The sequence below is a fragment of the Cygnus atratus genome, chromosome 3 (genome assembly GCF_013377495.2).
Source record: "Cygnus atratus isolate AKBS03 ecotype Queensland, Australia chromosome 3, CAtr_DNAZoo_HiC_assembly, whole genome shotgun sequence".
In the NCBI taxonomy this organism is placed as follows: Eukaryota; Metazoa; Chordata; class Aves; order Anseriformes; family Anatidae; genus Cygnus; species Cygnus atratus.
In genome coordinates, this window is record NC_066364.1 from 88,401,101 (window position 1) to 88,414,657 (window position 13,557).

At 43.4% G+C, this 13,557-nt stretch overlaps 1 protein-coding gene across 1 annotated transcript in view; it reads left to right on the plus strand.

Annotated features, from left to right (window-relative positions):
- CMTR1 (cap methyltransferase 1) overlaps window positions 1–13,557 on the plus strand; it is a 28,171-nt gene that overhangs the window by 9,920 nt on the left and 4,694 nt on the right. Inside the window, exons 9-23 of the mRNA XM_035560605.2 lie at window positions 182–380; window positions 2,433–2,551; window positions 2,832–2,928; window positions 4,173–4,305; window positions 4,826–5,005; window positions 5,410–5,466; window positions 6,235–6,292; window positions 6,933–7,001; window positions 7,179–7,310; window positions 7,818–7,940; window positions 8,671–8,762; window positions 9,416–9,484; window positions 10,884–10,931; window positions 11,474–11,586; window positions 12,114–12,222. Of these exons, the coding sequence (XP_035416498.1) occupies window positions 182–380; window positions 2,433–2,551; window positions 2,832–2,928; window positions 4,173–4,305; window positions 4,826–5,005; window positions 5,410–5,466; window positions 6,235–6,292; window positions 6,933–7,001; window positions 7,179–7,310; window positions 7,818–7,940; window positions 8,671–8,762; window positions 9,416–9,484; window positions 10,884–10,931; window positions 11,474–11,586; window positions 12,114–12,222 (1,598 nt within the window). The remainder of the gene's footprint in view (window positions 1–181; window positions 381–2,432; window positions 2,552–2,831; window positions 2,929–4,172; window positions 4,306–4,825; window positions 5,006–5,409; window positions 5,467–6,234; window positions 6,293–6,932; window positions 7,002–7,178; window positions 7,311–7,817; window positions 7,941–8,670; window positions 8,763–9,415; window positions 9,485–10,883; window positions 10,932–11,473; window positions 11,587–12,113; window positions 12,223–13,557) is intronic.

The window sequence follows — 13,557 nt, forward strand, 5'->3', positions numbered from 1 at the left end:
TCAAACAGCAGTACTTTCTCAGTGGAGAAGGTGGAGAGACAGGAGAATCCTTAGGATACCGGCTGGGAAAAGAGATGCTTGAAAGACATTTCTCTGGCTGAGTAGTGCAGTTGATGGTGTGTGGTTTAACTGAGGGGAGCTGTTACTGGGTGAGTAGAATTTCTTCAGTTTCTTTTCGCAGAGGCCCTTGATAAAGGAGCGAGATGCAGAGCTGCTCTACTTTGCTGATGTGTGTGCTGGTCCTGGGGGCTTCTCCGAGTATGTCTTGTGGAGGCGGAAGTGGCATGCGAAAGGATTTGGCATGACCTTGAAAGGACCAAATGATTTTAAACTAGAGGACTTCTATTCTGCTTCCAGTGAGCTCTTTGAACCTTACTATGGTATGTAGTGCACGCATGAATGTTACCTCATGTTTTTGCTTGTGCTCCAGCTTCTGCATCAGGAGTGCAGCTGGCATTTGTACCAACGTGGGGATCTTAGAGGAGCCTGTTTCTAGAGAACCATTTTGCAAAGTAGAAGGGGGCTGTCTTCTGAGAACGGGGTTGAGATCGGTGAGCTTGCATATCAAGTCACGCTTCTGCACTTATTTCCATTCTGCCAAGAAGATGTGTGTCCTCTTGTAATACTTTGTACTCGAGCTTATCTGAAAACTGCAGAGTGCTTTAAGATGGCTTGACAATATTTCTTCCTGCTTGACTGATGTAATTCTGAAACACACTGAGTTAGATGAGTTGCCCAAAGATCTGTGAGAAGAGGCAGAGGTAGAAGCCTTACTTGATTGACTGGCAGTATGCTTCTGTATCAGACCTCTGTGGCTCTGCTTTGATAATTGATTGTGGACTCGCAGTACAGATAGCTAAAGCAGATTAGGGCTACAAGCTGTACCTGAATCACTGTGACTAAATGAGCTTTTTAATATAAAGAGGTTTAAACTAATGTGTTACCATGTCTTTGAGGCAAAGTGTGTGTAAACAGATTATTAGTGCATCTTACCTCATGGATGGTAACTTGTTAAGCTAGTTTATGTTTGTGCAATCTATCTGTGTAGGCTCATGGAGTAGGAAGGGGAGATAACAAGGATTGATAGTCTTCCTGCTTCTTATTTCGGGCCGTGTAAAGGAAACTCAAGTGTGACTGTCCTGTAGAGATGGTAGCCAGTTTGATGTTTCCACTGGCATGTTTTTCTTTATCCTGCCACCAATGTGACTCTTGATGTCTGCCACTTTTGACACCTAACCATGAACTCTTAGAGAATGGCTAGTGCTTCAGGATTAGATGTGTTAAAGAGAAGGTTTGTGGCAAGGGCAGCAGGGCAGATAAATGCCTTGTTCTAATGCCTGCAGCATTTGGATCTTCATAACTCACTAGTGCTTTTATGGAGAGAAGGAGATACCTGGAGAAATGAATAACCCAATGACTTTGATGCATTTTCTTGATTCCCTTTCTGTCTGTTGTGCTGTAAAATCTAGGGAGATGTATACAACTCTTCCAGTGATGGGAAGGAAGTAGATTGCTGTGATATTTGTGTCTTGAAGAATAGTAACAAATCCTAGTGTCACTTTGCTTACTGACAGGGTGATTGATGAGGAATTTGGTTAGCAAAGCACTATCGTGCATCCTGATCTCTGCTGTTTTCTAGTCTTGCAGTTGTTCAGTTAATAGAAGCTGTAGTTTTAGAAGATTTATAGGGACTAATGCCAACTAGAAGTTCAGGCTTCTCTGAAGTCAGAGTTGGTAACCTCTAGAACACAGCTTAGATGAGCTTTCCAAAACACTAGCCTGGGGGACAATGCATCTCTTTAAAGAGCCTTATGGGAAAATTACAAGCCTTCATGCAAAAAAATAGGAATTTCCTTTTTCCTACTCTCTTTATAAACTTGTTTGCATGTGAACAATTTTTGGGGCTGTTTTTTCTTAACTCCAAATTACGTTGTGTTTGGAAGTAGGTGATTATGTTTCTTTAGAATTATACTAATTTTTAGTAGAAGGTTTCCAAAGCACCATGTAAATAATTTTGCCTTTGCTGTAAAAACATGTTACTAACAGGTGAGCTGTGCAATGAGATTGAATCTTACGTTTTTAGTGGTTTCAGCTATTTGTCATTTCTACTTGGGTGAGAATATTGCATTGTAATGCAGTCAGTTCCTGACTCAGAGGAGGGCAGCAAGTGATTTGTCATTTGTTGTGGCTAACATAAAAGTCATCTTTTGAGCATGGTTATTGTATGGCTTTGTTTAGCCATGACCACAGAAGCTAAATAGTTTTTCTAAATTAACAACCATCTTTGGTGGTGAACCAGGGAATATATTAATGCTTAGTCACTTATTGAGGTCTGTGTAGCATCTGACTAAATGTTAATTGCATTCAATAGATCACCTGTTTGTACTGATCTTTGCAAACACGTTAGTAATCGTCTCTTCCTTTCCCCTTAGGAGAAGGAGGGATTGATGGAGATGGAGACATTACTCGCCCAGAGAACATTACTGCTTTTCGGAATTTTGTTTTGGACAATACCGATCACAAGGGAGTGCATTTCTTAATGGCTGATGGGGTTGGTCCTTTTCTTTTTCTTCCTGCACTAATGACCAAAACTGGTACCTCGTACCTCAGTCTGCATATGATATTTGATGTGTCTGCACTTAAAACATGAAATTCTTTAAGGCTTGTCATTAAAATTCCTGGTGGCAGTGTTTTGTATTGTTAAAAAAACAAAACAAAACAAACAAAAAAACCAAACAAACAAACCATGATTTAATGATTTAGCTGTACAGAATTGTTTGCTTGAGCAACAGATTTGTGGAGATGCTAATCATATGCTATATACTTTGCAGGGCTTCTCTGTGGAGGGTCAGGAGAATCTGCAGGAAATCCTAAGCAAACAGCTGATGCTTTGTCAGTTTCTTACAGCACTGTCCATCGTCCGGACAGGTATGTTCTGTCTGTTAATCATCTTCCACCTTCTGTCAGGTGTGGGTGACATTGCAGAAGGATACTCTAGAATTTTATTAACATGCCATGAAGTCTGCTCTGCCATGAGGCTCTGTTGCACAGGATTGCGCGTATATACATTCGTTCCAAGATGGTTGTCACAAAGCTAAGAGAACTGGGACAGAAAACTTAGGCTATCTATGTCTGTTTTTCTTTTTATTACGAGCAGGAGGTAAAATGCAGTAGTTTAAATCTCTCACAGTATGTTATGTAGCTGTCTTGGGCTAAGGTCACAGTGTGGTAACTGGATAGTATATCTGAGCTTTATGGTATCAGCTGGCCCAGCTGCTTTCTGATCATTCTAGCAGGCTGGTTGGAACACAGTGGTACTAATCCAGTTCATCCTTCCCTCTAGTTTGTGGCTTTTCTCCTTTAAATCTGCCATCTCTGATCAAAACCAGCTCGTCAGCTCATGCTGTTCTAGCTGTAACCCATTACTGCCAAGTGATGGATGTTACAGCTGTATCTGGTTTTGATGGTTCCTCTCTTCTGCAGAATTTAGTTAGCATTTGGCATCGACACACAAGAGCAGAAGATAGGAATGTTTATTCCATTGTCATTTATCTTGTGTCCTGTGTTCAGCAGTACTTGAGGCAATGATCTGCTTAGCAGTAGCCTTGAACATGATATGGTATAAGGAGTAACCTTCTTTAAGTCTTTCCTCTCTGAGTAGATATAACTCTGCCAGACTGACTGCTTTTTGTTTAGGGAAGTTGGAAAAGTTGTTTGAATGCAAAGGGTGGCATGCATGCTTTTCTTTCTAGATGACAAGCTATTCTGTTTAGGTAACATCAATTAGTTTGTTCTTCCAGCCCGAAACTTCTTGTTGTACATAATGGAGCTGCTCTTCTGTTGAGGCTTTTGCATAGCATGCTGCAGTGCCATAGGGGCATAGTTTGGGCATGGGAAGGGAGGCTAGGGAGTGGGTAGAAGGCTTGCTCTTGAGAAAGCACGCATACTGATTTGATCCTGGTCAGAAAACTGCTTTTCCCTTTGCTGTGGAGATATGGGGAAGATGGTTCATGGAGCCACATTGGCCTGCTTCTTGGAAAGTGTTTTAGATACCGTTTAATTGTACAAAACCACTTACTGTTTCTGCAGAAGAGAAGATTAGTGAGGTGCCTGGTATCTCCTTGTTTCTTTATAATCTGCTGGTGTCACTGTGCTTCCTCTCTCTGCTCCAGGAGGACATTTTGTCTGCAAAACCTTTGACCTGTTTACTCCATTCAGTGTGGGGCTTGTTTATCTGCTGTATTGCTGCTTTGAGCGAGTGTGCATCTTTAAACCTGTGACAAGCCGTCCTGCTAACTCGGAGAGGTGAGATTCTTGAGCATGAGGGATTACTACAGAAAGCCTGTCCTCTAAATTCAGTGATAGATGAATTTAGGCAAATGGAATCTCTGTGACCTCGCTCAGTTGGCACCTGCTTTGGAGGAGAAACTGTCTTAGATGCCTAGCGAATTATGATGTTTGACAAGGTAAAGAAGGTATTTGCCAAAGTACACTTGCTTTTCACTCCCTCTACTGAATTCCTTCCGGAGAGAGAAGCAGTGGAACTGAGTATGTAATGCTGTTATTGTACCTGTCAAGTTTAGCAGAATTGATTTACTACTTTAGGGAGATCTGCGGCATTTTGAATAGGGTTGAATTTCCCAATCTTTTTGGAAAGTGGAAACTGACATATAATGACTTTGTGATAAGTGAAATTTCACCTTCTTGGGGCTGCCTGGGGGGAAAGAATTCCTGGGATTTGGGATACTGTCCTGACAATGGGAGCATGGCAGGAAAGTTGGCTGTGTGGAAAGGCCCGAACACAAATGATCTCTCTGCTCTGCAGGTACGTGATATGCAAAGGGTTAAAGCTAGGGACTGAGGACGTGCGGGACTACCTCTTCATGGTGAACATCAGACTCAACCAGCTGCGCAACTCTGATGTGGATGTGAATCTAGTTGTCCCACTGAACGTGATCAAAGGGGACCAGGATTTCTATGATTACATCGTCCAGTCCAATGAAAAGTGAGTGCCTGTGGGCAAGGAGGGCTGCTGGCTGTAGGCAGGTCAGTCAAAACAGCTTTCAGTTGCAGATGCTTGCACTCATGGAGAGGCTTGTTGATGCTGCTGCACTGCTCTGCTTTTGTTCCAAGAGGCTTAGCAGAGCAGAGGGGCCATATGCAGAGAGGGGTTATTACTGTTAGTGACTGTTTGGCTTCTGTGTACCGTCCTCCTGTGTAGACTGGAAAGGAGGATAGTGCCTAGTTCTTGCTGGTGGACTTCTTGTCACTTTGATTCATGCTGACAATGATCCAGTGATTCTCTGAGGATCAGTCAGGCTTCTGCCTGTTGTCCCAGTAATCTTCCATGTAGTTTGATCTTGGTGTAGATAAACTTGCTCCCTGACTGAAATTTTCCATCTCTTTTAGCCACTGCAAAGTTCAGATAAAGGCGCTAGCTAAAATTCGTGCCTTTGTTCAAGACACGTGAGTATATTCCTCTGGCTTTCAGTGAGGATTGAACTAACTTACTATAAATCAATTGCTTTGCCCTTCTTTAATGTGTTCTTAATTTGAGCTGGTACTTTACTTGGCCTTTAGAGCCAGGAAAATTAATAGTGCTTTTAGGTAGCTCAGTTTGTCTCTGCCTGAGTTGCTTGCAGAAAAGTGTGGGTAGCTGAAGGAGTCCTGAAGGTTGATGGTCTGTTGTCACCCTTATCGAGAAGGCTACCATGCACTGCGTGCCTTCTGATTAACACACATGGGCCTGCTTCTTAGCAGGCTGGTATGTTCATACCTGGCTGGTATGTTCAACCCTACAGTAATTGGTTAAGATGGGCATGGTTCTTAATTTTTCAGGGGTGAATCAGAGCATCTAAGTTATGTACCTAGAGTTACCTAAAGCATGCAACATGAATTCCTCACGCTTAAAAAAACCTAAAGCTATTGCAATGTATAGCTATTTCCCTGACTTGACTTTTCTGTTCAGGTGTCATTCAAAGATCACATAATAGAAAGCTGAGTGAGCCTGAGAGCCAGAAATTGTCTAAGAATGAATCCTAACATTAACGCTGTTTTTTTGTGTGGGGAGGGAAGCAGGATCCTCTTTTGAGTGTAACCTGTTGAGGAGCACTGTATGTTTGTCATTCCCAAGCCTGACAATGGAAGATGCAAATTTGATGGGGCTGGGATATGCTAATGCTGTGAGAGCAAGGAGGTTTCACCATTTTAATAGTCTGCTTCTTTTCTCTTGAGGACGCTGATCGAGCCGCGGCAGGCTGAAATCCGAAAGGAGTGTCTCCAGCTATGGGGGGTAAGTAAGCCGCGAAGCAGGGAGATTGTAAAGGTGATAAAATCCTTGCTGTGATGAAATAAGGATGGAGCCAGAGTACAGATAAGCTTTCTAACCAGAGGCTTAATATGTTGTCCTGGGGGAAGGTCAAAGATTATTTGGAGCTTTTCATGTAAGCAAATAGGATGATGCTTGTAGGTTATGTGTATGGCTTAACTGAGCAGGCATCTGATTCCTCTGCTTTGCTGCAGTTGAGAATGTTCGATAGCATACAGAGTGAACTCAGCACCTAGTGGTTTTCATGCAGTAGAGCTCTCCAAAGGGTCTTATTTTATGAGTCTGCACGTTCTCTTTCCTGAGCCTTTGACTGTAGTGAGGTCATACATATGGCGGTGTTTCACTGAAATGTGGATGGAATCAAAGATGTAGCCTGAAACTTTTTGAAGCTGCCTCAATGTTTCCTCTGAGATGTAGTATACCTACATTAAATTTGAAAAACATGTGAGACCTTTTCTTTGCTAGATGACCTCTCCAGCAACTGAAGTCCCAAGAGCAGGAGTTTCAGGGGGCAAGATGTTCTGTCATGTATTGAAACCAGAAAGGTTCACGTAAACATGCAAAAGAATAACACTTATTATCAATTGTTTGGATTTTCCTTCAGATTCCTGATCAGGCCCGTGTTGCTCCCTCATCTTCAGATCCCAAGTCCAAGTTCTTTGAGCTGATCCAGGTAAGACTTTACGGAGAAGCTGCTTCTGCTTCTTCTGAGTTCTTTTGTATAAATAGGCCTTTTCCCTGCAGGAATTGAGAGTAAGAAGTCCTGGATTATTGTTTTATGGAGAAACTGCATTTACCTATATGTTGATGCATTGTATCTAACTTGCCTTTTCCATACGTTATTCTTTAGGGCACAGATATCGATACCTTCAGTTACAAACCCACTCCTCTGAACTCCAGTACACTGGAAAAAATCCGCCAAGTGTTAGATTACCGGTGTATGGTGGCTGGAAGTGAGCAGAAGTTCCTCTTGGGGCTAGGGGTAAGTCCTGAGAACAGTCAGACTTTACATCTGGGAGTTCTGCTGGTTCATTTCAGTGCTACTATTTTGCCTTGCAAATTCATCCCATTCTTTCCTGTCCTCAAAGGCCAGGAAGGATTCTTATCGGCAGTCCTGGATGTTGCTAGTTATTGTATGTTTCTTTCTCCTGACTTCAATACTTTTCACTGTAATTAACCCTGTTTTTGTAATTCCAGCCTACACAGAGACCAGTACTCTTGCTAGTGTCTCTAATTACTTTCACTGTCCTTTTAAAGGTGTTCTATTTCTGGTTCATTATATAGGTATGAAAAGTTAATGACCGATTAGAAACGGTGCTTTTGCTGTAGAGATTAAGGTTCTTCCTTAAAATTTCCCACAAAGAAACTGCTTGTGACGGCCTAGCACAAAAAGATTCTTTGACGATGCTCTGGAGTTGGTCAGAGGTCTCTCTTCCACCCCTACCCTCATGAGGCCTTGGGTGAATCTGACTCTGCCTTCTATACACAGAAATCACAGATCTACACATGGGATGGTCGCCAGTCAGACCGCTGGACAAAACTGGATTTGAAAACTGAGCTGCCACGAGATACCCTTCTCTCTGTGGAGATTGTTCATGAGCTGAAAGGAGAGGTAGGAAGCTGTTCTTTCTCTTACAAGTGGCTGCAAATATAATGAGCAATTTCACTTATTCTCTGTAAGATACTGCAGAATAAATGTTCCATTTGTGCCAGGTGTGAAGGTTTAGTTTCTCTAAAGATCAAACAAAATATTTCAGATTAAGTTCCTTCTTTCTGTCCAGTGCTAGAGAGATGAGCTTTTAACACAGTTTTGAAACCCCTTTGGGCCTGACATACTGTTGGCCTACATGCAGCAGCAGGTGACATTGCCACTAAGACAATCTGTTCTGTGGCTCTTCGGGTACATAACTGTGCAGTAGTGATTGCAGGCCTTGGAAGAAGACCCTTGAGGTATATTCACAATATAAGGTGTTGCTGCCTGGGAGTGTGGCTGTCCTCTGGCACCTCAAATGAGGATGCTGTAGTACACTGGGCTCTGTGCTATGCTACCTGATGAGGCACTATTGTGCCAGAGAGCTGGTGATGGTAGCTGTGGTCCTGCTTTCTCTCCCTCTCCCTCCCTTGAGACAACTGTGTAGTTGAGATATGCCAGTTCTTGGAGGCTGGCGTGTTACTACACAGTGGGCTGCAGGGAACTGGCAAGCTTCTAGTATCTGGAAAGGTGCTCTCTCTCTGGAAGAGAATGATGCATTGCCAAAAAAAGTAGAAAAGAAAAGCTATAAAATGAAGCTGAAATAGCAACAGACAGTCCGAGTAGTAAGTTTATATATTACTTTCTGCAGGGGAAAGCGCAGCGAAAAATTAGCGCTATCCACATCCTTGATGTCTTGGTGCTGAATGGCAATGATGTCCGAAACCAGCATTTCAACCAGAGGTACGTAGGCTCTGGAGAAGTTTCCTTCTTGTACGTGAGTCAGTGTGACTGAGAAACGTTCACACTAATGGCAGAATGCTGAGCACAGGGAGACAAGTGCATTCAGCTGAAACACTGCTGTAACGATGAACTGTGACTGAACCACCTCAAAGTGAAGTGGGTATAGCCTTTTCTGCCTGTACTGTCTCTGTGTATGAGGGCAGGTCTAGCTCCATTCTTAGCCTGGAGTGAGCCAAGCACAGTATGGATAAACTGAGCACCCTGGGAATATGCATGAGCCTAGCTGATAAGTGGCTCAGGGAGAAGGAAAGACCATCTGTTTCCTTCCTCAGGGGAATGATGTCTCTCCTAGTCTTGCTTGCCTACTTAGGCATCAATGTGTTCAGCAATACACGGGCTTGTAGAGGAGGCTATGGAGACCCATTCGGAATGGATATGGGTCAGTATCCGTAGTAGCCAGTATCACTGGGCACTGAACTGTGAGGGTGTGGTTAAAAAAAACCAACACTGTTTCTCAAATGCCCATTTAGCAAGCAGTGGAGGCAATCTGCAAGTACTGAAGTGTCTGGTTGGTTATTCTGCTGAAACTGTTACCTTCCTGGTGCACCAGGGATCTAGCTCAATTGTAGGACTCTCTTTCTGTTCTTGTTCAGGATTCAACTGGCGGAGAAGTTTGTCAAAGCTGTTTCCAAACCTAGCCGGCCAGATATGAACCCGATCCGGTGAGTGACTCTTCTTTCCCTCAGCCTTGCATGCCTTGGTTTTGCTGTGTTCAAGGATGAAGATAAGGAGATGAAGGACTTAAGCTTTAAGCTGAAATTCATAGTTGGGTTTCACTGAAAAGAGGCTACAAGTCCTTTCAATATCTGAGGAGATTGATAGTAGAGAATTTATGCCCTCCTTTCACACATCAGACACTCATGCTTTCATCATAGTGGACTGGCCAGCGCTGGTCTCAGATGTGTGCTGATGTCTACTGCACAGCTAGCTTATTGCAGTCTTTTATGTCCTTGTCTGCCCTGAAGGGTCAGCAGAGGTACAGAGAAGCTGACTGTTAGATAAATGTAATGTGGATCAGCGTTTGCAATCTCCAGATGGTTAGCCTGAGGAGAAAGTTTTAGTTACAATGTCAAGAAAGTTCCTAACAAAGGGCTTTGGTTGCCTCCTGACTTTCTATTTCTTTAATTTTGCTATAGCGGATCACGAGAGCATTGTTGTGCTGGGTATCAGATACATATTGTGGACAAAATAGCTTCTGTCTCAGAAGGCTTTCAGTCTAGCTAGAAGTGCCATGATATTGCAAGAGAGGCTGGAGTATGGCAAAGAGGATGTTCTGCTTGATGATAGATGAATGGGAACTCAGACTCAAGACGGTCACAATTTCTGGAGAAGCCTGAAGCATTGGCAAGAACTGAAGATGAAGCAAGAAGGAGGGCTGTAGAAATGGGTAGTAGAAGGGTTCTTTGCTCTCGTGAAAAGGTGTTCAAACTGTGCTGTTTGAAGCCTGAGGATTATAGCAGCATGTGTGAAACAGGTGGTTGGGATGTCTGATCAGAGGCAATGCTTTTGAAACTTTCCGATTCGTCTTCATCTCAGAACAACAAAAACAAAAGCAGCGTGACATAACAGGATGATGATTCCAAATCATCTTTACTGATTAAAAAAACAAAACTGTTTTTACCTCAAGGTAGCTAGCAAGTTTTTGGTGTCCGTCAGGATAATGGTGAAGATCTTTCAGTTTACTTTTACTGCAAGGCCAGAACCTGCCTGGGGCTGACCTTGGTGAATTTACCTCATGGGAAAACAAAAGCACCTGACTTTCACTGTTCTTCCTCTTCTGTATACTGAGCCTGAGGTAAAAATGTACAGCTTCCTTAGCAGTGAGGACACTTGTATGTTGCTTACAGCAACCCATCTGTGAGAAAGCAGATGTCATGTTTTTTCAAGCCAGGAGAAATAAAGCATAAGATTGGAGAAAGGTGAACCTTAGTCATACTTGGCCACCTCATGCTGTACAGAATGAACTGTTGTTGCTTCTTACAGCTGGGACAGAAAAAGAGGACAGTTCAACTTTTTATTTTCTTTATCACATTTTTGTCTTGTTTCTTCTTTTCCCCCCAGAGTGAAAGAAGTGTACAGATTGGAGGAGATGGAGAAGATTTTTGTGAGGTAAGTGACTGGCTGAAATGAGACGTTTCAGGGCCTATGGAGAGACTGTCAGCCACCAATGCATGAGAGCAGAGGAATGGGAGGGATGTGCTGATTCGTGCTTGAGGAGTCCTGGAGAAAGATTTTGTAAAGCTCTTGAATCATGCTGCTGAGCTCTAATGCCACAGACTTGGCCAGTGTGCTTTGCAGAGGTAGGAGAAGCAACTGCGCTTGAGTATTTGTGCAGAACCGTCAGTGGCTTGAAAGATTTAAGAGTTCATACCTGAAATGGGAACCTCATTAGGATTCAGTGTGGTAGGTCACAGATCCTTCATTCCAAGACTAGATTTGCTACCTGATATAGATGGCTGTTTCTTCTAGCCATGCAGGGGAAGCAAGAGATGGGATTTTCCAGGGATGTGGTGATTTATCCTGTCATATTTTCACTGTGACACTCTGGAAGGGGTGTGCGGGTGTCATATTGCGTGCAAGAGGACGATAAAGGAAGAAACAGGAGATGCTGTGTTTAGCAATCTCTATCACTGTCTTCTCTCAACATTCAGGTTAGAGATGAAAGTCATCAAGAGCTCAGGGGGAGTACCCCGGCTATCCTACACAGGCAGGGATGACCGGCACTTTGTACCCACAGGACTCTACATCGTACGGACTGTGAATGGTAGGAAGAGAGAGTCCCCTGCTCTTCATTTTTTTTCTCTATGCCTTCAAGTAAAAAGTATTTGACTAGGCTCACTCCTGCTGTAAATCTGTAAAAAGTTAATGGCAGTATTCCAATGGCTAGAGATTGACTTGTAGTGAGCATAGCTTAGGTTGGGAAAAGGTTCAGGGTGTTTCTGTGATAGTTTATTCAGTTGCAGTTTGATCTGTTGTGTGGGTAGATCAATTTATTTACAGGACCGCCTTTTTTGAGATTATAATTGTTTACCAAGAAGATATTTTCCAGAGTAATAGTACATGGAAATATCCTGTTTGGAATGTCAATTTTTAAATGCAGGGAGAACGGGATTTTCTCAGTGAATGCAAAAGTTTGGGAGGCAGGTGGTCTTGAGGGAGGAAAGGGAAAAGGAGTAAGAGAAGAATCACTGTTATAGATTCCTTGGCCCTGTTCGCACTATATATGCGTTTCTACCATGCTTTTATCCTCATTCCATTTTCGATCTAACCCCTGTGACGCTTTTCTGCAAGATCCCTGGACAATGGCGTACAGCAAAAACTCTAAGAGGAAATTCTTCTTCAACAAGATGACCAAGCAAGCAACATACGACCTCCCTTCTGAATCCATCGCACCCTTTCAGTGAGTACTAGCCGTGGCAATTGCCAGAGCTGAGGCTGTGGAAAGGTAGCTGCATCTGGATGGTTGGAAGGGAGTTCAGGTGTGCTCTTTTTTTGCAGTTGTTTTTGCACGCTGTTTTTGCAGTTGTTTGCACTGCAAGCACAGCTTGGCCACCAGCAGGGTGTGCTGCATAAGCTGCTACCTCACAGATTTAGGAAACTGCTGATCTGGAGTTGTTGCTTTTGCTGTTGATTGCTATGAATAACATGAGTCTTCTCACAACTTCATGCCTCCGTCTGCAGCAGGGTGTGAGTGAGTGAACCTCGCTGCACGCAGGGAGTCCTGCAACTACGGTTTATTACATCTCTCTGCGTTCAGATACTTCACTGGAAGTTCCTAATTTAAAAGTCAGTCCCAGTTAATTTAGCCCAAACTCTGGTATAAGTTTTAGGTAGCCAGAGGTTGTTTAATGAGAGAGTAGGAGAAAAGCAGTATCCCCTTGGGAAAGGATTGTCATTGGACTGTCATTAACGCTGTGGGTGCTGAATGCCACCTGTATCCATTGGGTACTAGGCCAAGGCAGCCTTTGAGTACAGCAGATTCTGTCTGTCTGGTAGGTCAGGGCTTGTGGGTGGAGATGTTCTGCACACTTTGCCCTCTGGTGGTCTCAAGAGATGCCCTCCACTACCAAGGACTCTGCCTCTGAGTGACAGCTTGACGTAAAAAAGTGCTCCTGATTCTCTTACTTTGAATCTCCTTACCTACTTTTCAGTTGCACTCATAAGAATCTTTAAGCTTCCCTTAACCAGCTAAATAGGAGAGGAGGCTTAAAACTGTGAAAGCAGAGGCACGTGGTGTTTTTTTCCCCTCCAGGCCTCGGGATGGGGTTAGTTCTGCCTAAGTACTCAGAAATAGGCCAGTATGAACCTTTATGAAAGGCTGAGAACTTAGAGCTCTTGTGTAGGGCTCCAGAAGGGATGTGTCGCGTTGTGGTTAGCGAGTACTAATGTGTCTGTAACTAGCCATTGACATGTGCTCTTGTCACTGTGCTAGTTCTGCTTTGTTAGAACAGTAGCACTAAATAAGCTATGAATATTGTGTCAGTACTTGTACAAAACTAAAAGGCTGCTGCGTTGGCAGTAATTAGCAGCTCTGTTTTCATTATGGCTGGGACTGTGCTGATGCAGCGAGGGGGGACTGTGCTTGATGGATGGAGTGAGATGGCATTGTAGCACCGGAACTCTCAGCAGCCGAGTAGAGCTTGGTTATTTCACACAGGGGGAAGGAAGGGATCATCATAGCTGCTTTTGTACAGCACGAAGTGCTGTTCATTTGCAAAGCTCTATAGGACAGCTA